This window comes from Toxotes jaculatrix, chromosome 15, assembly GCF_017976425.1.
Source record: "Toxotes jaculatrix isolate fToxJac2 chromosome 15, fToxJac2.pri, whole genome shotgun sequence".
Lineage (NCBI taxonomy): Eukaryota > Metazoa > Chordata > Actinopteri > Toxotidae > Toxotes > Toxotes jaculatrix.
This window is the reverse complement of record NC_054408.1, coordinates 17,602,893-17,629,527: the sequence shown is the minus strand read 5'-3', so window position 1 is coordinate 17,629,527 and position 26,635 is coordinate 17,602,893. Positions and strand designations below refer to the sequence as shown.

At 39.6% G+C, this 26,635-nt stretch overlaps 1 protein-coding gene across 1 annotated transcript in view; it reads right to left on the bottom strand.

Moving 5' to 3' along the window:
* Window positions 1-5,157: 5,157 nt before the first annotated feature.
* Window positions 5,158-26,635, bottom strand: part of thsd7ba (thrombospondin, type I, domain containing 7Ba) — a 119,018-nt gene continuing 97,540 nt past the window's right edge. The window contains exons 17-29 of the mRNA XM_041057347.1: window positions 25,274-25,407; window positions 24,367-24,520; window positions 18,967-19,111; window positions 18,501-18,616; window positions 17,325-17,442; window positions 15,510-15,655; window positions 14,566-14,734; window positions 10,943-11,116; window positions 8,146-8,241; window positions 6,880-6,962; window positions 6,051-6,246; window positions 5,626-5,713; window positions 5,158-5,291 (exon numbers count right to left, since the gene is read on the bottom strand). Of these exons, the coding sequence (XP_040913281.1) occupies window positions 5,210-5,291; window positions 5,626-5,713; window positions 6,051-6,246; window positions 6,880-6,962; window positions 8,146-8,241; window positions 10,943-11,116; window positions 14,566-14,734; window positions 15,510-15,655; window positions 17,325-17,442; window positions 18,501-18,616; window positions 18,967-19,111; window positions 24,367-24,520; window positions 25,274-25,407 (1,701 nt within the window). The 3' untranslated portion in view covers window positions 5,158-5,209. The remainder of the gene's footprint in view (window positions 5,292-5,625; window positions 5,714-6,050; window positions 6,247-6,879; window positions 6,963-8,145; window positions 8,242-10,942; window positions 11,117-14,565; window positions 14,735-15,509; window positions 15,656-17,324; window positions 17,443-18,500; window positions 18,617-18,966; window positions 19,112-24,366; window positions 24,521-25,273; window positions 25,408-26,635) is intronic.

Below are 26,635 nucleotides of genomic sequence, written 5' to 3'. Positions count from 1 at the left end.
AAGAGAAGGAAGGAAATGCCATGTCTTTGGTGTGTCTGTTACAGATTCCCCACTTGTTATAATGTCAGATGGAAAAGAACTAGGCCAAGAACCCAAATTAGACTGTAATTAGGCCACGTACCCCATCTGAAAAGATAATCCAGGGAGGGAATCCTGAGGAGAGTGTCTAGTCAGATATGATTGAGTAGCCTATAGTGGTCTATATGAATACGGGTGGGCCGTGGCTTAGGTGGTGGAGCAGGTTGTCCGGTGATCCCTGGCTCCTCCAAGCCAGCCACTGGGGATGCACAAGCCAGTGCATTGTTAGTGCCGGTCCCAAGCTCAGATAAAAGGGGTTGCATCAGGAAGGGCAATCCAGCATAGAAAACATATTCTGAATCAAAACATGGACCTGTTGTTCTGCCATATTGGAGACCCCCTAACAAGAGAAGCTGAAAAACAATAACAATATCCATTTTTAGACATTTCTCAAGGACCTCAGTGAATCCGCTATGACCCCAGGATGCAGATTGACCTTGATTTGTGCCACAGCTTTTCAGTGACACCTGGAGACTGGGACCATGAGAGAAGAAGAGAAGAAAAACAACGTCAAAGATATTTTGTTTTGCATAAATACATTTCTGCAATCCGCAAATTCAAAAAAATCACCATTGGCCATTACAACTTTTTATGGGACAGTTGAATGTATATCTTAATTTGTTCTGAAATCTTCTGCCAGTAAAAACTGACAGGAAAACAGGGACCAGTACATTGTAATTTTTCTTCCTTTAAGAAAACTCATTTCCATTGCAATGATCTATTATTTGACCTTTTTTGAAAATTAAAACATCAGCTTGTTCAAAAGGCTGCAGTCAGCATATGATAAATAAGTAGGGAACCTAATCTTATTACACCCATTTGTCCTTCATTCATTGGGTCTGAGTTCATGCCAGTCTGAACTTCAAAGTCCTTTTATTGATTACATGAGCTTGCACCATCTTATCTATCTGTTCTCCATGCTCTCAGATCCCATGGCGCTGTTCTTCATGTCATCAGGAAAATAGAGCCTAAATACAAGAAGACAAAAGTCAGTGGGTGGAAAAGTATTTTTCTACCAGGCTTCACATCTTTGGAATGAACTCCCCGTTGCTACAGCTGAAGCACAAAGCCAGGATGACTAAGACATTCTAATTCAGCACCAGATATTTGTTAGTAAATCAAACAACTGTCTCTTTCTCTAATACACACATGCACACACAATGCTCTTGCTATGCAAATAGGACATGGGAGCTAGACAACGTTACTTCTTTTGATTGTACAATTATATAATGCTGTACACAAAGGTCATCTATAACAAGAGTCCATGACCATGTTCACAACTCTGTGAGGCTGTACTTTGGCACAGTGGTGCAAGACTGAACTTAGTTGGGGTGATACAGATGCCATCACAATAAGGTCTACAGGGCACTGGCTGACATCTTGGAAAAGGAGAGACCAAAAAGGACCAGCCCCATTCCATCCCTACAGTTCATCAGGGTGGCATCCTGCAGCCGGCACAATCGTGGGAGATGGGGTGGAAGAAAACTACACTTTCCACAGGCTGTCCATACATCGTTGAGGCCTGGCATAGTCCTACTCCTACCGTCTGAGAAGGTGAAGAGGATCATCCTGATTGCAGTGAAGGTCCAGTGGGAAGACAAACTCAGAGAAGCCTAGGGGAGGAAGGCCACCAAGTACTGAGGTCTGGTACTTTGTCCCCAGCAATGCAGGGACAAAGTTTGACAGGCCTGAGGTTGGCTGTTGGTTGCCAATCCACCAACTGAAGGATGTTGAAATTCAGGGTCAAAATGTCCAAGGAAAGTTAGGCGCCACCTGACAACATCTTCTCCTGGCTGAAAGCTCCAGTCATAAGAAAGTGACTGAGGGTGTTAGCATCAGTGTCGAACAGTAGCAGTGGTAAAGGCTGTAACTGCACTTGCTGTTTGGCCTTCAAGACATTTCATCGTTCAACAAAGAGGCTTCATCTGTTCTATTGATTAATACTGAGTGGAAGGGAGTCTCAGGTGTGTAAATCGATGTATCATAAATTGATGTATCATTAAGGAGTATCCTGGTGGATCAGAGGTCTGCAACCCACAAACAACATGCAACTGTGATTCCAGGTTGAATTCCAGCTGATGACTTCTGCTTCTTCCCACTGAACCGTTCCCTTAGAAGCTGCTTTCTCTAAATTCCCTTAATATAATAATAAAAATTTGTGAATAATTTTTTCTGGAAAATTCAGTGACGGGTTCATTTTGGGAAAACAAAACATCCCCAGCAGAGTGAATGAAATCTGGAAGAATGTCATCACTCTGCTGGGGATGTTTTGCAAACAAGCACATGATACATCAGTAATAAATGATAATGAACATTCATTACTTTAAAAGGTTATGCATTGTTCCTACAAAATATTCATTAAGCTCTCACTCTACTCTGCTAAACCACAGCATACTGAATTTTATTAGAATGATCCAGCTTGCTTGCAACAGATGAATCCTGATTAAAACTAGAGACTGCCGTTGTCAACCTGTTCGCACTGCTTCACTGAAACCTGGAAATATGTCTTGAGAGCTACTAAAATGAGATGAATTGGACATGACAAGATCAGCCCACGTCTTTGCCACAGATCAGATGGCCATGACACAAGCATTTGAATTCAACCTTCTCTTAAGCAGAAGTGACAGTCTTAAATAAATGAATTAGATGGGACAAAAGATTTAAACACTGTTTCCCTCGCAACCTGCGAGCATCCTGGGACTATCGGACTGGGAATCTGACTGGAGGGCAAGATGAATCTTATCAGCTGCTCATCTATTCTGGGCTCTGCCTCGGAGCCTGTATCAGTAATTACAATTTATCAGGACTCCAGAGTCAAGGAGCTGATGAAGATCACAGCAGGACTGGAGCATCTCTCTCAAAAACATTTGACTCAGTTTGAACTCTGAGGATGTGCAGCAAAGAGGAAAACATACAGTGTTTTTTTTTTCACATTGCTTCACAATTTATTTGCATTTTTGTCCAGCTCTCCATGTACACACAATAGTAACACAAATAGCATGGCACTGTAAACAATGAATTAACATACTTTTAGATTTTCTGGGACATATATACCAATATTCCTCTTATCAGGTCTGAGGCTGTTCTTTATTTTATAATGTGAACGTGACCAAATAACTTGTTAATTAGTTGGTCACATTTTTCTAATAATTTAAAATATTTCACAATTTAGTTGTACATTGAACTCACATTACCATATGTCCCTTTATTGGCCAAATATTAGAAAGAAAGAAAAGCTTAAAATGAACTACTCTAAAATGTTTGGCAACTTGTAAAACAGGATCTTTGCAAGGCCACTTGGAGCACTTTCTGCCAAAATGGATCAAGCATGCCTACATACAATCAACTATTGAAATACAGTTGTTACACCATGTAACAACCATATATTCACAACCATTAAGATTATAGAGTTTCTGATAAAATACATTCAGAAGGAGGTCAGGTAACACAAGACCAAATCTTCAGTTTGTGGAGGCAGAAAGAGAAACAGCGTAAACTGTGGTCAGTGTTAAAACCACCAAGTATTAGGAACTTAATTCACCACTGGCTATTATGAATGATGCACAGGAGGATCCATGTCTCAATGATACTAAGGGTAAGAATTTACGATCATCCAAGATGATTTCAGATGAGGCTCTGGCACTGAAAATCATGGCTGCCTTGTGCTGTGACTGGAAACCTGAAAAAAAAAAAGTCTTGGGCAAAATAAAAGAAAAACCATTACTTTTGTGCATGAGCCAGAGAAATAGAAATGAGAAATAGCCCACTAAACTAATATTTGCTCTAAAATATTTGGTATTTGCTGTCTTTCATGTTTTGAGCCCCATTGTAAGGGTGGGAATAAAAACAGGAAGAAAAGCACTCAAAACTGGCAGAAACTAGTCTGCCAACCTTGTATTTAGATATAATTTATTAAATAAATGGTGTAAAATGAAAATGATTTAAGTATGACATCCTTGAGAAAGAAACAAAGCATGTTTACACTCAAATACAAAGAGTGTGTGATCCAGTGGATAATTCTTCCTTTCTTTTCTTGTATTTGTTTTGGTGATCAGTGCTTTCTTTGTTCTTTGATGAAAGTGAAGAGTGTATGAGGTATGATCATTATCATGCTGGTATTTGACAATTTGCATTAAAGGTCTGCCTGTGTTGTTCTCTCATGATTCAGGGTGGAATTTATCACCAAAACAGCCGTTTTAACATAGAATTTACACAATTCTGACATTTTTCCTTAATTTAATTCTCAGTGGCCGAGTGTCTTGTGAGCATCAGGGCGGAGAAGTTACTGCATCGTTGAATCGTTTAACTCAAGGCAAGCCTGCTTTTGGTTTCCACATATACACAACATATGGCATCATCAACAAAACACAATCCAACAGCAACAACTTGCATTACGATTGAAACACTAGAAAAGTCATTTGAAAGGAAAACCAAAAAAAAAAGTGAATCAGCACTAACGTAGTGCATAAAGCATCTTGTTTATTCTCAGAGATTCAAAAAAAGGCTGTCTGTTTACCCAAAAGGCTTGTGACATTTTTCTTTTACAAAGATCCAGCACTGATGAGACAAAGTCAAATGTCAATGTTCCATTGTCCTTTGAAAGTCATGAGTGACTGCTGACTCAAGATGTTTTGTATCCCTCACGACACAAAGATGAGACAAATAACCAGGTGGCCCCTCTGAACTCCAAGGTCAACACCTGTGGATCCACTTTGTCTTTGCTTTTGAGGAGACTTGATGTTTTGTGGGTTGCAAACAGTGCTTCAATTATGTGTTCATATTGCAAGCAGTTAGAAAAAAAAGAAACTAGAGGTCCTTTTGTTTCATCTGTCCAGAGACCTTTCCGGCCCCTTTTCACCTTGATCCGCTTTGGTTCCTCTTTTTCCTGGAGGAAAGATGGCTGCAGCCAAATTCTGCGCTACGTCACCCTTCAGCAGCGATTCAAACGCGAACTTCACTATTTGTCCATTTGCTCCATTTCTGCAATACTGTTGACACTAGAGCAAAAAAGTCACCCAGCTCAAAAAAGTCAGTAATCAGTGGTATGTGACGGACGTGCTTGCTAACAATCTGAACGCACTCAGGAGTCTGTCTGAGGCCGAGCGTGTCCTTGTGAGGTATAGCAGCCTGGTTACATATCCATGTCACCATCGTAGGCCAGGGTCAAGGGCTTCTGAGGTGGAGGAGAAGTCTTAGTGGTTTTGGATGGCTTACTGGAGAGAGAGAGAAAAGAAAAAAAAACCAAAACACAGACAAGAATGAAAAGCTGACAGTGTATCTGACTTAGTAGCACATGGAAGCCCAACTTGATTTCAAAGAATTCCATTATCTGATAGCAGCAGCACACAGCAGACAAAATGTTGTGCAGAATATAACTCATACTTGACTGGGTTCTGTTCAAGGAAAACTGATGGTTAGGAATTTTCTTTGCTTCCCTGCTTCTCAGATTTCAATCTGTTCTCATCTACAGTGTTTCATGCAATGAAAGTTTTGTTCTTTATTTTATGCATAGTGAGGAATCTCTTAAGAGAGTAATATAGCACATACCAGACCAGGAACGATAATGCAATAATGAAGAGTATTAAGATGAATCCAACGGCAGTCACGGCATAAACCCACAGCTTTACTCTTCCATCTGTGCAATAAAAAAGTTTTAATACAAAGTTTTAAATATGTGTATGTCTACATCTATTGTCTGGATATCTTCAAAACTATTTTTTTCACATTTAAAGAAATACAATTGAAAAAAAGCAGGTTTATTCTCTTTTCAAACATACTGCAGACGAGTGACTAGAATCTCTTGAAAGTTTTTTTTCTCTTTACAACATATAATGATAAGCCCAGTGAAAACATCAACCTCGAATGATGGCCACCCCCGGCCTACTGATCCTAGATCTACAGAGGCAGGTTCAAAGGCAGGAATGATCTCAGGCATGCTGGTTGAGCTGTAAAGATGATTTCCATTTCAGTACCTGGGCCAACAGGTCGTAAGGTCCACTCGTTGAAGAGGTCCTGGGCCTGAGACGGCCCGGGTTTTAATCTTCCAGAGTTAGTTTTCACATCAGCTTTCTTGTTGTTGTCCACCCCCGGGGTTCTGGTGCAGTAGTCCAAGAAGCCGTGCATGGTCATCACTTCAGTGTAACCCTTCTCACACCCACACACTCCGCTCTGCAAGGGGGTGGAGTGCAGGCCAAGAAGACCATCATTTATAGCCAACACAAGACAACTGTAATTGTTACTTTCCTGTTGCTAGAAAACACTACAGACAAAACAGTCTGCCATATATAGGGACTACTCTGCTTCACTCTAATAGACTTTCTGCTCGTAATGCAGGTTCATTCACCCCAACCCAACATTAAACTGGTGAGGGGTTATCTTTAAAGGCCTCATCTGCATTAAATAATCTAAAATACTGTTGAATAAAATAATTAAACTGAAAATCCTTCTTAAACGCACCAGTGCTTCATTGTTTTGCATTTTTAAGTGCAGTTACATGAAGGGTACTCTAAGGGGCAGTAAAACTTCAAGCTTTGACTATTATTTCTCATTTTTATTACCTCCTGTGTGCAGCTGCACCCCCCCCCCCCCCCCCTCCCATCTAGGTGTAGTCCCTAACTGAAACAGAGCCCACGTTCATTGGTATTATTGTGATTTTCCTTTAATGGCCTGTTCTTGACAATTAAAAATGTCATCCGTCAAAATCCATTTAACTCTCTACCTACACTGTGGGAGCAGCAGGAAACAGCAAAAACACACTGAGAATAATGGAGATCACAGCTGCCTGATCAAAGTAGTTCTTACCGGTGTGCAGTGTGAGAAGGGTTTAGTGCACGGAGGATGGCAGTGTCTGACTGTGGTCGGCCTTTTCTGTGGGAAACACCCCCCTGGAGAAAGACAACAGGTTCTACTTTCTGTTCCTTTACACACTGATCACTAAATTAATGTACTGTCACACCTGATTAATGGCCTCAGTTGCCTATCATGGTCCCTGATCAATCTGTGAACATTTTAATTCCAACATGGAAAATTGCATGTCAAAATATCAAAGAGTAATGCCTTGGGCTCTTGCCTTCTCTGCAGAGGGAGGTTATTCCTTCTGGGCTCATATTTGTCAGAAACACTTCCTTACAGCGATAAGATCACATTCACCCACTATTTACAGCACATCAAGCTCGCCTAAAGCTTTCGTTCCCACAGCAGTATTACCTTTGTTCTGTTTCTCTACGCCTGCTTTACTTCCCACAAATACAAATGCATGATTATATTTATATGGATTGAAAGCCTCCCAGCTCAGAGTCTGGCTTATTGATTACTTATGTTAAGAGGGAGAGGAGAAATCAATGGAGACTGCACAGAGAATAGGTAGCTCAAATAAGGTGTTAAATTCAACTAGAACAGTATGCTAAAATTATTCTTTGTCTGTTAGTGCCTGTTCACATTTGTGCAAGCGTGAAAGAGATAGAAAGTATGAAGTATGTTCACACTGCAGGCCCTCATGCACAAATCTGAATTGATGCCATCAGATTTATTTAAAGGAGGTAAAGTAACCGATGGTATCTATTGTAGGACATTACCCACATACAGAAAAATGTCATCGTAAACTGAGAAGAACAAGAGCAAAAAATATCACATCTGTACCCCGCTCACGTTTCAATTATCTCCTGAACCAAAGAGGAAAGCCATTCTAAATTTATTTTTAAACCACCTGCTACAACCACCTCTGCAAAAAAAAAAAAAATGCTGTGTGACAGCTTTGTCACATGAATGAAAGAAGATTCACTTACTGTTATGGCAGCATTTAACAAATTCCTTTTTGAGCGATCAAATAATCTGATATTGCAGCACATATCCATGTGATCCAGGCTGAATTGAAAAATGAGACTCCGTGCAGCTTTCTGCTGTTCACACTGATTCAGTTCCGTTGCGGGGGAACAAAAGCAGAACTTTCAGCTGAAGTCTGCAGTATGCCAGATATACATAGATATTCGTATTTATGTAACCATACGGGTCAGTTTGTGCTCCCATCAATGTCTCTGCATGGCCCATCTAGAGTGGCTGGAAACTCACCTGTGACATTGACGCCATCTGAGCGCTGACACCACACTACTCGCTCGTTGTTGCTCCATCCTCCTGTCTTCCACTGGTAACCGTGGCATTTTCCTTCTGTAGCGATGGCAGAGGGGATATTAACCACAACTTCCTCTGCTTCCCTGCTACTTCATCTTATAAGGTAAGACGGATTATGTTTGCAGTGAAGGGAAAAGAGGACCATTTCTGCTGGAGCAGTGGGCTATGAGAAAAGCATTTTCAGAGGAACTGAGATGATAGAGATGGTAGCAATTGGATGGAAATGAATAAAAGACAACTCTTGTGTTTTTTTTTTTCTCTCTTATTTTCCCAGTGCTATAGGGGAAAACTGATTTGAAGAGAGAAAGTCAAAAACACTTGAGTCTGATTTCATGCATTAAAGAAAATACGGTCACATGTGAAGTGCTGAGCTTCATGGCAAGATCACAAATAGAAGAAACACCACAGGAAAGGAGTTACAATTACACATGCAATATAAGCTACACAGGTGTGCAGTACCTGACAGTTACCGTTTTACATTAAAGCATTTTAAGCATCCAATTAATAAGGGAAAAGAGAGTGGGCAAGGCCATATGGTTGGTGGTTGATTAGACAGAGCTATACAGGCACAATCAATCAATCAAAAAGTACAAGGTCATTCTTATTTCTGTACATTTTAATTAATAACACAGAAATACTTATGTCGTTCTTGCCCATATTGAACACATAATTCAAACATTCACAGTGTTGTTGGAAAAACTATGTGAACTCCTCGGCTAATGACATTCAACAAGAGCTAAGTGGAGTCAGGAGTTAGCAAACCTGTCCAATTAATGAAACCAGATTGGAGGTGTGGGTTAGAGCTGCTTTGGCTTTAAAAAAAAAAAAAAAAACACTTTTTTTTTTTTTTTAAGGCATCTGATGATGTGAACCATATCTCACAAAAAAATAGATCCCCACTTACAATCAAAATTTGCCAAAATTGTTGATTTTCATGAAGCTGGAAACGGTTACTGTCTATAGAGGGAGAGAATTTTGATGAGTCTACCATACACAAATAATGGAGCATGGTTGCATGGTGTCCATGGCAGGACACCATGGAGGAAGCCTCTGCTAGCTGTGTGCTTGAAGAGTGCCAAAGAGCACCTTGACACTACACAATGCTACTGGGCAAATGTTTTTTGGACTGATGAAACTAAGGTTGAATTGTTTAGGAAGAACATGCAACGGTGAAAGAAAATCCACCTTTTGGAGTCAGAGCCCAGACCTTAACCCAACAAACATCATGTGGAATGAGCTCAAAAGAGCCATTCACACCAGACATAAGAAGAAGCAGTGGTTTTGTAGAAAAAAATGGTCCAAAATTCTTCTTGAACATTTTGCAGATGTGATCCACAGCTACTGGAAGCTCTTGTTTGAGGTTATTATTGCCAAAGGAGGCTTGACCACTTATTAAATCCAAAGGTTCACTTACTTTTTCCATCAGCACTGTGAATGTTTAATAGGTGTGTTCAATAAAGAAAGAAAGATTACAGTTTGTGTTTCAATCTTAAGCACATTGTCATTGTGCCATTCCAAAGGGTTCACATACTTTTTCTTACCACTGTATTACCTTTTGATGGTTCATCTGCTGACCCTTTAATGATAACCTTTTCATAGTATTTGTAATTTTTAAGCACTAACCATGCTATGACTCAGTTTCAATGATAACTTTTCCATGACCAACACAAAACTGCCACTTACAGCAGAGTTGGCCATTTAGAATGCACAAGTAATATCACCTTCTGGCCTTTTACCTTCATACAAACTGGTTAATGTTCAGTGAAACCCAAAAGAAGCCTTCAGTCCATAATGTCTGCTTTGAGCTGTGGCAGTGAGTGTTCTGTTCATGGTGCGAACACCACACTCATGAATTACCAAGGTAATAGTGCTCCTGCACATGCTGATAAATACTGGAGTGTAATTTCAAGGGCAGCAGGATTAAATAGAAATGTTTCTGTAGCCCTCATGAGCAGATCATAACTTTAATAAACATTTATCTGAAGACAACGTCCATTTCATTGATCCATTTTGAGGATCAGAGGTTTTAGGCAGAGTGACTGAAGCACAAGGTGAAACAAATTCAACAAATTTTTTTTTGTCCATTTATAGTGAAGGTCAACTTCACACACCTAGTTCTTGCTGACGTCCAGCCAGTGGCTTGGGTTCTCACATGGCTACAGTGCTCATTAAGCCTACATTAACTGATTAACTGTCAGCTCAGGAGCAGTGGAAACAAGCTGTTAACACAACACCGACATATTATTACCCTAGCAAACAATTGCTTATTAACACATCCAGCAGTTATGGAGCAACATCAACATTCATTTGGAGTCATGTTTCTGGGCACATGATGAATGTAACTCCATTATTCACACACTTTTAACTCTTTTTTTTGGACTCCAATACATCCTGAGGGAAATATCTGGCTTTTTAGCTGCTAAATGCTCCACTATGTTCAGCAGATACTAGTTAACCTTGTCGTTCTGTTGTGTGGTGCTGAGCGGTTAGTATACAGTGGGTTTATTAGAGCTTTGAAAGCTGTGAGAGTGAAGTAGAACAGTAAAGTTGCAGGTTGGAAAACCAAAACAATGAGCTGAAATATCCTATAAAGCTCTGTACAGTTGAGGGGAACTACTTAATGGTAATTATCACTGGGTTCGTCACAAGCAACCCATGTCATGCATTGTTGATATAAAAATATTGATGTAGCTACTTTAAATAGGGTTAAGGCTTAAGTGTGCATTTTCCTCAGTACCTTTACAGGGCTGGGTCTCAAACACTTGATGTGGGCAGCTGCCCTGGTTCTCCATGACCTGAATGATCACAGCTCTGGAGCGGGCTTGGCGACCGGTGGTCTCAAAGCTTCGCCCCTCCAGGCAGGTCAGCTGGCAAGAGCTCCAAGATGACCACTCAGTCAAATGGCAGTCTCCTGCGGCCCCAGAAAAAAAAAAAAAAAAAGAAAGAAAAAAGACAGGAAAAACATCACTGGTAGGCACATCTTGGTCAATAACACTGAGCCTTTTTTTTCAGATACTTGAGGGTGGTTTATATTCAGCTTGCCAACACTATTTCAGGGATCATTTTATTGGCTTCCCTGCTAGCTCCTGGAACATTTAGAGGAGATCGAAAACAACTTCAGCACACATCTGCGGCTGATAATGTACCAAATGCACAAACAAATTACTCAGACAGCCCAGTGGGTATTCAGGAGTAATAGACCAACCAGAGTTATAAATTATACAATACAAGCTATAATACAGAGCCCAACTGTAAAGTCAACACCCGGTACTGAAATGTTTCTCATAGGAGAAGCAAAATTCATTTGGTTTGGGAAATGTTTTTAGTGGATAAAGTTTAGCTCATGTACTTTGTCAGTCTTCAAATAAAACTTTAACTCTTGCTTCTTAGAAGGTCAAACATTAATATCCATTATATATAATCCTTGATAGGGTCATCTCGTAGTGATAATATCACCCGCTGCCACAGCTCCTCAGCCAGAACAACCCTCTGATTCTCTGCCCTGAACGTCCATTAGTGACTGTCTGAGGATTCACGCATCTCATTATCTTTCATCTTCATACGGATCCACTCTATCAGCTTCTCTCATGCTGCTCCGACTGTGGAAACACGCTGTGGCCAAAAGCCGCAGTGTACAGCAAACAGCAACACACATACACACTGCTGCACATCACATACATGTCGACAACCCCTCCCCTGGCCCCTACACTTCATCTGCCAACAGACACAGGAGCGCACAACACAAATACACACACATCTGCTCTGGCCATCAAACAGTCCTGATCCTGAGCCAAGGCTCACAGCAAAGGCGGTTTGAGTGATGAATCAAAGCGAGAATCAGAGGAGAGCGAGAGACAGATGAGCAAAAGCAAGCACTGCAAGATGGTGCCTCTTCATAGAGAAAGCTACAGCCTCATGTGGCAAGAGCCATGCTAACGGAGATCTGAGTAGTCTGTTTGTCAGATAATGACGATTGTGTTTCTCTTTTAAAAATGAGAAAAATTGAGATATGTTCAACAGTACGATTCCTGTGCAGCTGGTTTGTGCCTAAGGACAATAAAGCTTCATTAGTGATTCTCAAGGTGCGGAGTCTGACAGTGACAAGTGAAGCAGGTCATAGCTGTCAGCTGGCCAGCAGCCCTCCCTCACTTACAGCAAATGCTATATTCACACTGTGCCCTAAAAAGAGATAAAAGAAAAAGAAAAACACACACTTTGGCATCATAGGATGTCAGTCAGCTGTGATCCGCTGGGTTCTTGTTGCTATGGTGATTTTTATAATGATAAGTTTGACCATTTCAATGTGAACAGATACAATTAAAAACCAAGGTAACACTTTATCTTATGGGTCCCTAATTTCCTCACTAAAATCATTAATTAATAGCAGCGTGACAGCTTGATTTCTTGATTCCAATATTTCACTAAATTTGAAAATTTCTAAAATGTCACCTCTATTTCTGAGATACAATACAGCGCATAGGCAGCACCAAGCTGAAACAATATAGCCTATTTTCATTCCTTATTTTTATTTTATTTTAATTTTTTTTTAGCCAAGTTTAGCTACAGGCACCAGTCTGCCAACACTAGTGCTCTCTTTTCATTATCCATCACAGAAAACAGCATGTGGTACTGCAAACCAGTAACAGTGAATGCAGTAGCACTGTTAAAAGTGCAGGGGAAACAAGTTGATCTAGACCTGCTCCTGGCAGACTTTGCCAGCAATGACCGCAGCTGCACTGCTGGACAGATTTAAGCACCTGTATGAACCTGCATCGCCTTTCACTCAAGTTTTATGTGTAATCTGTGTGTAATAAGCATCTGATTAACTTAGTAATTACTCACTAGGACAGGTGATCTGAAATGATGCAGTTTAGTGATGGCAAACCAAAACAAAGATAAAGCTGAATAAAATCATGAGGCATAAATACAATTTTAATGACAGAAAAAAATATAATAAATTTCAAGATATATACAGATGTCAGCAAAACTACAAAAAGGCACAAAGTGCTCTATGTTTAGCTGATTACCAGATATATTTTAGGTATCAATGGGAATAATATTTCAGTATTTAATGTTGTCCACATATATACTGCTCTCATTTTTCATGCAGCTTTCAAACCTACATCGCATGCAGAGAACAAGATGTATTTGTTATTGGGCAGCTAAATAAACCATTTCCTAAACATTTTTTCCTTTTTTTTTTTTTTTTTAAAGATGATGGGCTGAGTACTTAAAGTAGTGTGTCTGGAGGACAATGGACCATCACAGGTAAACCAAATTAAAGCTGGTGAAAGCAAACAAAAGTTGCATTAAACTGTGATGAGGTTCATGACAACAGCAGCTGTTTTAGCTGATACATGGATAACCCGGCAACTCAGGTGATGCATTGCTTTTACATAGCCTCAGTCTTTCACTGCTGGATAACTTTACCACGCTGCCATCATCTTGTAAGGTCACCAATCCAAATTAGTTTTTAATTGTGATGAATGAACGAGAAATTAGGGTAAACCCAATAACCTAACAACAAATAATTGTTTTTTTTCATACACCTCAGGAATATCAGTAAATAAACATAAATGTAATCAAAGCTGTTCCTACTACTATTTTCATTTGATGTTGAACTGTCACCATTGGAAAATCATTGTGCTTACACAGGCATGCAGTCTTTCTCTATGCAGAATTCCTCTATTGCTGCTGTTAATTGCGTGGCTATGATAGGCAGAGTGATTGCTGTCAGCGGCGTGATCATTTATTTGTTTCAGTTAGGATGATTTTTCTCATTTCATTTATTCCTGAGTTGTTACACAATGTAGTGGAAAAATCAATAGTGCTGTCAAGTAATTGATCACAAAATCTCTTTTAGTTACGCAGTCCTGACGTTTGCATACTGCATTAATAAAAAAACTTAACTTTCTTTTATCCAAGTGGACATTGTGTCTTTTCTCTCTGGTCGTTACTGGACATGTCCCACCAGATAATGTAGAGCTAAAAGGGTCATTAGTTAATCTATGAGTTTTACTGATTTTGCAATTATTCTTCAGCAGCTGAAAATGTCAACCAGTTGGGAGAGGGGACAGTGTATTGGCAGACTCCAGCAAATGAGTTGGTATTCAAAAACAAGGTTATTGATTATAGAGTAAGTGGCTCAGGCCAAATAATTATTGACATTGTGAATCCAAAATGACAACTATAATAAATAATTAATGGAATCGTGTAGTTCTGCTCTATTGAAGCCGATAACAAAATTAAAATATACTATATATTTCATGCAATTCCATCAATAATAACCCTTAAAATATGCTTTGTCAATACAGTTGAACAGCAAAGATGTTAATTTAGTTTATATGAGTGCAGCTTTACCTGGGCAGGGAACGAAGCAGGGCTGCTCCATCTCCTGTTGAATCTGCTGCCTCAGTTTGTCTCCACAATGCTGCTCCTCTACAAACTGAGGAGGAGACTCAGGCCCGCTGCCCCAGTGGATGACACATGACAGGTTCCTTCTCCGAAGCCCCTCACCGCACTCTGCACCCTTCACACACACACACACACACACACAAATGTGACCTCGCCAAAATTCACCAACAGATGTTTCGTCACTATATCTTTGGAAAGAAGAAATTCCTCGCAGAAGCATTTATTCGATTTGGTTTGCTATTATGAGCACTTTGTGAGAGAATGCTGACAGTACAGACTGGTGACGACAATGACTGAAACTGATTAGAGTCGGGTGTTGTTCCTTTGTGGGATTAGAGTTAATAACAACTGGCCCACATTGGATTTCATGTGATATAATATCTAACATATGATTTAAAAGTTCCCTGTGGAGTTTTTGACCTCCAGTAGTGATATGGAGCTGTTTCTCTATGATTGGGTTTGCTTTTGGTTTATGTTGTGCATGCGCACGAGGATGCACATGCACGTACGCAGGTGATGCAATACATGGTCCTACCAATGGCGTCACATTAGTCCACTGATCAAAGTGGTAGTAACACACCAAGATAAGCTGCAATGCACCAACAAAGGCACGAAAGATTAGACCTTGAGGATACACACAATGCCTTTTGGTGAGTAATACTAACTGTAAACATTACTTTTGTTTGCTACTAAGAAAGCTCAGGATATCTTTATTAATAGTTAAGAGTTCATTTTCCATTCTGTATAAAAATATCACTTTTATAGTTTTATAGTTTATAGATGAGGTCCGTGAAAGTGTTGTGTTTGGTGCAAGCGAATGTGCAAATGAAACCTACTCATGCAAACATTGCTCCATAGTGCAAATACTAGAGGTAGAAACTTGGTCATACCTCTACAGTGCATGGGGACCAGTCACTCAGCAGCCATTTATAGCAAGGCCTTATGGGACATGGCTTGGTCTGGGTGAGCTGGCTGGGACAGGGACGACCCTCCTCGTGGGCCTCTTGCAGAATTCTCCGCATGCGCACAGTCAGACCTGTAGAACATCAAGGCCAACACATTGTTAGGAAGAAGAATATACCAGAGGAGACTCAAATGGATGGATGTTCAAGCTGAATACTGTTTTTTCTTGCACATGTGAGAAACTTAAAAGGAGTGACATTTTGCAGGTGTAATGTGCAGAGCTCACAGGAGAAAGAATAAAAACTGTGAATAAAGGACAAAGACACTGTGGGATTTATACACTAAACTCAAGAGACAGAAAGGCAACACGACACAAATATAAGATCCCATAAAATAACAGTTAATAAAACAGTTAGCTGCATTTATTTAGAAGTGAAAAGAGGCTGCACCTTCTCTTTAGGAACGGTAATATTAAAAATTACTCTCACGACAAAGAGGAATTAGTGCAACAGCACAAGACATCTGTGTTGCCGTGCCAATTTACGCTAAGATCTAACAGGAAGCTGTTAGAAACTGTTAGATCTAACAGTTTGCTTTGCTCAAAGGAGCCATTTATAATGTGTGACAGGAAATGTTTGGTAAATGGCAACAATAAAAAGAAGTGGCCACATAGCGACTTTGGTAGGTTGCGGAGCAGCTAAGTGTCTGGGTCCTGTGAGGCTCAGTGAAGGCATGGCCCCTCTCAGCCATCAAATAAAGACAGAAATTTTGTGTGTGCGTGTTTCACCAGGGGAGATGCTGAGCTCTGTGGGCCCCAGGCAGACACAGCAAAAGGACATTCAGCTCTGCCATCTCAAAAAATCAAACCGAAAACATTAACGGTCCCTTGGCATCCTGACAAAAAACAAGATTCTTGTATCGTCTGACACAGATACAACGCAAATCCCTCATCAGGGCTGACAGATGTGTTTCACAATGTGTGAGGATGAACTGAGCGAGTGGCAGAAACAGTCACAGCGGCAGTGACAGAGCTGTGAGAGACACAGAGAGAGAGAGAGAGAGAGTCTTGAGTTCAAATCCCCAGCTGAAAGCCTGTGTAAATGTGAGCTTACTGGAATGAGGGGTTAACTGTGAAGAAACAGACAGCTAACGACAAATTAAAATTGATGAACTTAAGAAGATACTCTAGACTCTTTAATTAACAGAATAACAAGCTTTCTCTCTGGGAGTTTGGCTTTGGGAGGCCGAAGAAACAATGTATGCATTCAGGTTGACTTCATTAACTTTTGTATATTGCATGAGGTTATACCCCGACTTTCTCAAAGTGATGCCGGGTCGATGCCACAGGTTGGTATTGCATTTTTGAAATCATGCAGAAGTAAAGTATATATTTTATTTAGGAACACTGAATCATTTATGACATCTGTAAAGGTGAGCAGTACGAATTTAGTTTTAATTAACATGCTATTCTTAAAATGTAACCTCACAAAGCAAAGTCTGTGCCTGTGTTAATGAAAAAACTGGGCTTCATACAGAATGATAATGAAGTGTGAATTTTAATTTATATATTATTGAAAAAAAAAAAACTTAGTACACTGTTTCCCTGTATAATAAGGCTTTGGATTACACATGCTTGTAAATATTTTAATGCATTTAAATGTATTCATGCACAATTCAACATCTTGGTGAAAGCCTGAGCAGAAGGAATAATGAGGCGCTGCACATGTGGTCGCCTGTGTGTCTGTTCGTCAGGTTGGTGCTCCCTTCGGTTTAAGTTAAGTTTGTTTGCTCATAATGTTTACCTTGGCTGCCACAGGTGTGCGAGCATTCCGCCCACGGCGACCAATCAGAGAGTATACAGCTGACAGGACAGTCAACCACGCAGCTCTCCGACAGCCTCCACTTGTTGATCAAACCAAACTGTAGAAAACAAGAGCAGAGAGCTGTGAGGAGGGTTGGCTAATTATTTCAACTAACAAGAAAGAGGGAGAGCCCGCATTTCCATATTTTAAATAGGCAGCAGTTCATTTCGGGACCGTGGATACGCAGCAATTAAACAATTTTACCATTAGTGTTGCTTTCAAATGTTGCTGAGCCGCAATTGTACATTTTTTGAATTTTTATTAGAGGCAATCACATTATTAATGAACATTATATTAAACACAGTGGCGAGAGCATCACAGTCTTCGTCCCAATAAAGCTCCCTTCACTCACTGTAATATGATTCTGGATATACCAGACGTTAAGTGCAGGCTGTAGAACAAGACTGATATCCAGTTTGCAATAACGCCAGTGAGGAATGTTGGAGCCACTACTGTTACTGAATTTACAATAACTTGCAGCATCTTCAAGACCACTATTTACCTGTGCACAAGTATGTCAAGGAAATAAAACTTAATTGTATTTGGCTTAGAAAACTGCTTGGTGAAACACGAAGGTGTTTAGCAGATTAGATACAAAATTTTCCCTTTCAGTCAACAAATTGGTCAGCTTGGCTTTCAATGTATGAGCAAATGGGAACAGGAGTGGAATTGGAATACAGTAGCATAAATCAATACTTTGTACTTCAAGATACTCTCCAGACAATTTAATTTTGAAGTACAATATTTCAACATTTCTGTTAAGGGTCTCTCTGCAATTTGGTGCAAATCACTTCTCGTTCACTCATTCCCATCTGTATTGGTTAAGTTTTCTAAATATACACCACATGAAAAGAAAAAACTGTAAGTCCAGTGCATTTCTGATTTTAAACAAAAATAGCTTGTATTATTATTTGTTTCAAAGGTCAGCCACAGCAAAAACCTTTGCACTATATTCTTTGCTGCACCACTTGTGTGGATTAGACTCATTTAACATTATTAAATCTCTGTAACCACCATAGTGAGAAAACGTTTACACAATAACTGTACAACTGTGAAAATTGGATTTTTCTCAGACAGTAATTGAAAGAACGAGAGGTCTCACAACACAGCGATTACCTGCTCACACTTCTGCAGCTCCACAATCTTGCCATCGCTACGAATACAGTCCAGGAGGCGCAAACGTGAACCCTGACCACAGATGGCATTTTCACTCAGCTGACATGTGCTCCAGTCTGCAGTTCACACACACACACACACACAGACACAGAAACAGAAACAGAAGCAGGGGAAAAAATCTGTACATTAGAGTCACAGTCAGCAGCTTGTATGCCAGATCGCTTACAGAATCACTGTCTATTTTATCCAGCAACATTGTGTAGACTAACCTGTACTACACCCAACCAGCTAAACTCACCCATTTTATTAGCCGACTCTCTACTGTTCTTAAACTTACTTAACACAGGCAAACTTGGTCAAATACAAAAGTCTTGTTTCACATTCATTTAATTAAATACATCCCCACTGGATGTAAACAACTCTGTCATACACTTGCAGCTCAGACCAACTCTATACATCGTCCTACCTGAGACTCTGTACTGGTAGGTGAAGCAGGTGCTATTGAGGATGCAGGGCTCTGACTGGACTAGCTCTGGACAGGCGGAGTTTTCCGAGGCAGGGAGACGGAGGATATGTCTACTCCTGTTCCTTGTTGTGCCTTGGTCACATTGCTGAACAACCATGACAGCACAAAAAAAGATAAAGAAAAGGTCTAGGTTTACTTTTAAGTTAAGAAACCCTTCAGCAGGCCAAAGGAACTGAAACCTGTCTCATGCATTTACCTTAATGACCTAAATATGATGAAATAAAAAAAGTTAGAAGAGTTAGAAAATCCTGTGTTAATATGTGAATATGCTCTAACCTTTTGCTACAACACATGTAGTTTTGTCAGTCTTACTAGTTTTATTTATAAACCGATAAATAAAAATCACTCTGTATTGTAAGATTACAGAGTGAAAACACATGGTGCTTCCAAACCCAAAACAACAAACCCCTTTTTAGAGCAATTAGATTAGACTAGATCCATTCAGTGCCTTTGCAATAGCCTGGGATTATACATTTCCTTGTCAGCTTTTCATATAATTAATTATCTTTTCCTGTACAAGGAGACTAAATGATAAACTCCAGGCAAACATATTCTAAAGCAGTGTAAGTGAATGATTGCTACTGTATGTGATGTACATAACATAGTACATACAGTTATGAAGAAGTTAGCTGGAAAAACCAAATATCCATGATAATGTGTTCTGTGTTTCAGTGGATTTTGAAATGTAGGAGAAATTAAGAGGGAATGTGTCTTTGTAATTAATAAATAGTCATAATTAATGAATCACAACTATTTATTGGTCCCTGACAATAAATAAAAGAAAAATAAAATGAGTGAACTCAAGTTGTTCTCATTGCATCTTCCTTGGACAAAATCTACTCAACATAATGTTTGTGAGGATGTAATTGAAACTATGAACTGCAATTGCTGCTCTTCTACAGTCCTATTCTTGTTTTTAAGACATATATGATATACACCAATCAGCCACAACATTAAAACCGTTTTTTAATGTTGTGGCTGATCGGTGTAAAAGTACTCTGACTTTAAACCAAATGACTTATATGACCCCTTTAAAATCACATTTTGTAATTAAAAAAAAAATGATGTCAAGAAATATGAGAAAATATTAGAATGTATCTGGTAGATTATCTTAAGTCAGCAATGATTTTTGAAATGCGAAAGGGAAAACTGCTATGGGTAGGTTAAAAATACCTTAAAAGAGTAGTTGCTACACAGATCACATGATACAGGTTATGTTTTTAAAGCCATGGGGAGATTTTATGACATTGGAAGGAGATGTTTTTGAGGTAGTAAAGACTGTAAAGACACTTGTTTCAATGTCATTCTCAGTGTATTGATGGGTTGATCTCCAAAATGTAATGCAGATTTACTGACACAAATCTGTACAAACATCATCTTACATTCCGCCATCTGAGGGCCTGGAAAGAACTAGGACATGTGCTCGAATGGAATTAAACATTATTTGATACATATATGGTTAATTGCTGCTGACTGTAAAGTAGGTAGACTGGGAGCAACCAGAATTTACAATCCTATAGACTGTTACATGGCCCATCTGAAGGCAGATAAAGACAAGTGTGATATCAATTAAGAGAGCAATTATTATAGCTGTCAGAATAGAGCATTTACCATATATCTACCGAGGGACAGGGGTAGCATGATGAGAATTTGCACATTGCTCGAGTTAGACCACAGAAGAAAGGAAACTGTGAACAGAGGCGCAAGGAATACGTGAATGTGGAGGAGGAACTGTCAGCTTAGTCTCACAGGAAAAGAGAAAGATTCTTCTGATGAAGGTCTTTGTATTGAGCTGCATTTGGCCCTCTGCTCCTGATACATCAGGAGCTGCACCTCAATCACTGTCACCTCCTAATGAGGGACCTCTGTGTGAGCCTCATGAATCAGCTGCAGTCAATGTACCCTTAATGTTTTCACAACGGTCTCACAGTCACGCTCACACATTTGTATGCTACAGACAACATAAGGTCGTGCAATCTGCCGGCTCAGTTGTGCCTTTGGCTGTTGAGAAATTAGGGCTGAGTTCAGAACAGTTTTCATACCATCTTAACTACTGTAAAATAACACGACCAATAAAAGTCACTAAGTTCACAGAATCAGTAAATTAAACCTGTTCATTTGTAATAAGCTACAAAGTTCTAATAAGTGATAAAACACAATTACAGTTCTGTTTCACTTACTACTTCACCGTTTCACTCGTTCTATGTCAGACAGAATAGCACACAGTCTGGAGATTCTTTGCTGGTGTTGCTCTTTATATATAAATGGAGCCAATCGTGCAATCCTGAATTTAAAAAAAAAAAAAAAGAAAAAAGTCTGTATGCAGACTGGAATAAAAAATAGCAGAACAAGTCACATTAGAACAATTTGTAAAACGGTGTGAAAGATGAACTAAACAGGTAGTAAACAACACTAAACCCAAAACTCTGCGATAACAGTTGAGTATCTCTTCAGAAAAACTGGATAGATTGGTGGACCCATCAGTCTGCTTGTTTGACTTGTGCCCATGCATTTCCTTCCTTTATAAAGACAGCAAAGAACACTTCTCCCTTACTTGGAACACCAACCTAGAGGGAGCAATTACATTTTGGCCACAGGGAGCTATGGCCTCTGTCTTGGAACTGTTGATTCTAATCATAACCATTTCAAAATCTGCCCCAAGCTGTGCTGAAGGAAACAGTTTATGAATAGACATGCTCTTGAATATAAATATGATGTTTGGTAAAGCACAAATGCATCACACGTTTGCTTCTAGAGAATTTGTCCAGATTTTTTGGTATTTGGAAGCTTATTAGCATTAAGCCCAAGTGCACCCTGAAATTCTCTGTTGTTCTAGACCAGTATTGTATCATGATTAAGCCTTACAACTTAAAATTTTGTTACTCAACTGCAAAATATCTTCCAAAGCATATTGTAGTGTTGAAATTTGTTGAATGTGGTTCCTTGCCGTCCAGGTCCAGGTAGCCATTGGTTCTCAGTTCATTTTGAATGTGATCAAAATATAAGACACAATAAAGCTGATGCTCACAAAAAACTGATTCTTAAAACTTGGCCAGCTTAGAGCATTACATTACAAAGGTCTAATTTCAAAGTACTTCAAAGTGAGTTAAAGAAGTGTGCTCAAGACGTTTCTGTGTAAACTATACTTGGCACTGTGTGGTTTATGTCTGTTGCAGAGAGTCTTGAAGCTAAATACAATCCCCCATAATTGCATTTTTATTGGCAAAGTTGGATTTAATATAACTAAAACAACGCTCTCTAAAGGAACATCATTGCCCATCATGCCATTGTGAAAGCATATACACAGTGTAGGGAATCATAACAGTGTTATTACCCAGGACGCTGCCCTTCATCACTATGCAACCTTTGGACCCCACAACACCACTGATCTCATCACATAACTGCACACACTTCACAACATCCTCTTTCCAGCTGAGCACAGGAACAGCCCAGGGCTATACAACTATCTCCAATTACACTGGACCAGCATATTTTAAATTAAGCACCTGTGTTTTTTCTAACATTATCCTTTTGTGAATTAGATTTCTCCTTACACAGCTTTAGGAATTTCCAAGATCTCTCAGTCAACACAGCTGACAGAGAAAGTGTCAAGAATGATTCAGCGAGCGTGTCTTCTCTGATTTGGTTGTTGAATTTTGCAAGGGTTAGGTGAAAGAAAAGAGCTAAATAGTGTGAGAACAGTTCAAAACCTCTGACTTTCCTAATTACAGTGGCATGTTGTAGTTGACAGTTCCTCTGAGCAGAGACTGCAAATCAGCTTAAATGTATGTGTAGGATGTATCAATGTGCAAATTCTTCATTCATTATTCAAATGCTTGCAATTGGCAGATCACTTTATTTATGCAGGTCATAGTACCTAGAATAATTTCAGGCTGATTTTTTTTTCTTGTTTGTAATCATTTAATGCTCAATTGGGTATATAAAAGGCAACATAACATTTTTTTTCCATGTGTAAAAACATCTTGAGCATGAGTTTCTCTGCTTCATAGTGTCCAAGAATAAGTTAATGCAGCCATAAAATTAAAGTCTAAACCACTCAGAATTCAGGAATTTGTCTGAACAAACATACAACTGCAAATCCCACCATCTCTGCTGTGCCACGTGTTGAAGTGTTTCAGGGTGCATTTAACTGTAGAAACAAATCATCTATAACCATTTTATATGGCTGTTACAGTTTAATTGGCTTTCAAGTTAACAGTTTTAAACACTGTTATATCACCAAACACATTAAATGGCTGATTTTTACCGATGTTAAGACTGCTGCCAAAGCTTACACACTAAATGACTGAATTAAACAAAATGTCTGTGGAGAAAACTCAGACTAATTAAGTAATCTCTCTATCTCTGTGCCCCAAACTATTCCTTCTCTGACTCCAATGTTCCAGTCCAATGAACTGTTATGTTTGACAGGAAACCTGTACCATGCCTACACGGCTGTGTGACCAGTTGCCTGTGGCTGCAATCACTGGGGAGCATATGCTACATAGTTCTAGCCTGAGGGCTAACCTTCATTGGAGAGCGAAGGTACACGAGTAAACTCGATTTAATTTGCAATAACCTACATTGCAGAGCAAACGTGATTTCAAACCACACAATGTAATGTAACAGCAAGATGAGCAAACACAGGAGCTCTTTATTTCTAACACCTCCCTGATGTGTAAAAGAGTGTTTTTTTTTTAAATTTAGAATATATTTAGAAGAAGCCTGATTAAACATCATGCTTTTTAAAGCACATTTCAACACTTTGCCTGAATCCATCAAAGAAGAGCTGTACTGGGGAGGCATTGCTTTTGTTTGATTTGTTCATAGTTGATTGAAAACAGCATTGAGGCTGTGAGTGGCATAGGTCTAATATTATTCTCAATAAATTATTATTCTCAAAGAGTCATAAAGCTGTATTATAGTTCTCTAAATTTACAAATAAATCATAACTCATTATTACAATACTACATGTCAAAATGTAAAAAAAAAGGTTCCTATTTTATCAATTATAAGCCTTAAGTATTAAGTATTAAGTAAAAGATGAAAACTGTATGTGAGTTATGCCGTATGTGTATTTCAAATAGTCTTCCAACTACACACACCCACAGATGTCAGACAAATTTTTATCATTATTAAATGAAGAAAAGGAAGACATTTGATCAGTGTATGTCATAACTGATGGATTATCTACCAATCTGTAACTGTTCCTTCTCCTATTAAAGCTTCAAAGCATTTGAAATGTTCACTTACTTGCTATGGATTATGGACATGCTCTCGATCACCTTGCTTGCTACACCACAATCTATCAATTCACCAAGGAAACAGTCGCCAACTTACCAGGGAGTAGTTGCTCCAAGGTCCCCAGGGTGTCACTACACAGTCGTTGGGGCAGGCCAGAAAGCAGACCTGGGCTCTGGGTGGCATTTCCTCCTGATCACAGAGACTGTCCTCCACACTGCTGGCTTCCCCACTCGCTCCCTTCTTCACACACCTAGCAGAACAGCAGATGCAGCTGTATAACTAGTCTCTGGGGCACTGATAACTGGGTCCTTTTTTGAGTTTCAAAACCTATTTCTAAGTTTCTGACTCAAAATAGATCACATTTTTTGCTTTCTCAGGGGAGATTTTGCAGCTCATTTATTTTTAAAGGGCCTCTACAATTTGTCCTCCTTGTTTGGCTTTTCTAAACATTTAGATGTATAAAAGTGAAACATAGGGTTGAAAAGTCTATTTACTGTGCTGTTTTCACACACACACACACACACACACACACACACACACACACACAGAAAGGTAGAATTAGCTGTTTGTTCCAATGACTTGAAATTATCCATATGCACAGTGTAAAAGGAGGAGGAAGACCAATTTTAGATTAATAAAGTATACTAAATAAGACCGTTTCAGTTGCTTTTGACACAGTGACATAGTCTCCCAATGTGGCATTTCTGATTTCTACTTTTTGCATAATCAAATACCAGTACCTGTACATGCTGCTTGCAGAAAAGGTCAACACTTCACAGCTTTCCTCTGTGGCTATTACTACACCACTGAAAATGCACTGCAAAAAATTAGCATTACACTCATTAGCAAGCAGTAGTTTGTTTTAACTGTTTATTTTCCCCTGGCATTGCAAGTGTTAGCACCAGTGGTGAGTGCCAGCTACAGGACGGTTGCCAGTCTGCCTCTCCCAGAGTGCATTGCAATGCCAGACTAGCAGTCTGCCAAGCCTAACCCACTCACTGACCTGATCTTGCGGCTTTGGACTCCCTCCCCGCAGGCTGGCAGGTCATCCACAGTGTTGATGGTACAAATGGACCAGGGCTCCATCCTCCACTCGAACTGGCTGCATTCACTGTGGCACGGCACAGCCTCGTACACCTGGACACGTGCATGTGCAAACACACGCATGAACAGACACACACATACAGAGAGGGACAAGGACACACATGAGGGATAATGGGAAGGAAGCAGCGGAATATGTAACCTGAAAAAAAATTGGCCATTTATATAAATCAGCTCATACGCAAGCCCCTCCCCCAGATACACAAACACTCACACAGACACACTCACACTCAAGGTAGATGTACAGATTAACACAGCTGGTGCGCACACTTGTAGAAAATGTAGAGGATATCAGGGACACTTTCTCCTTTCATCCTGTACAAATGACATGTCTCTAGGTAAAAAAAAGAAAAAACACTATTCCTTGTGGGTTTTCAGTTGCCAAATCTGACAAGAAAAAAAGAAAGAATACTTATTTTCTTCTCAGGTATAAATGCCTGCCTTAGTCTGGAAGTTATACATGTCTACACGTTGCTTTACATGACAAGACTCTCGCTTAAGAACACAAGGTGTGCTGGTATTCTTTTCTTATCGCGTTTATTTTTAACATTAAGGCTTTGTGCTGTTATATAGGCATGCCTAATGCTCCTTTGAGAGGTTCTGAAGTCTATGTATACTACTCCCAATTGAGAGAAGAAACATTTAGTGCTGCCAGAGATGTTGGAGTTTAATTTCAGAATGATGTCCCTTATATTTTCTACATTCAGAGTATGACAGGCTAAAAAGTACAACTTAAAGCTCTGGAATAGACTGTAAGAGAAGAAAGTTCACCTTTCACCACAAAGTAACTGATGGCGACTTAGCATGCTACTGCTGCAGAAAGAGACAAAAAGCTATTTTATTCACACTGAAATAAAACCTTTGCATGATATGGAGAAAACAGCATGGGGTGTGTGCAACAATAATGACCATGGCGATAAGCCCTTCAGCTGAGGATGTAATTGGCTGGATACTGAGACTATTCACCTCTCCCCACTCAACCAGTGACTCTGGCATGTCTGTATAACCAAGGGAGCAGCCAGCGCAATGCTCCTGTAAACACATGTTTACTCTCAATCTATGTAACAGTCTGCCACAGTAAAAGGTATACTCTAGAGGACAATTTGTGGAAAAAGCTATGACAAGCTGTAATGGGTGTCTGTAAAGTGTGTGTGTGTGCGTGTTTGTGAGTGTGTGCAGAGAGAGGGAGGGAGCGCTGAGTATTCCCTCCCCTACGGGCTACACAGATGCCTATTACACACCCTCATCATCTCCCATCTGTCCC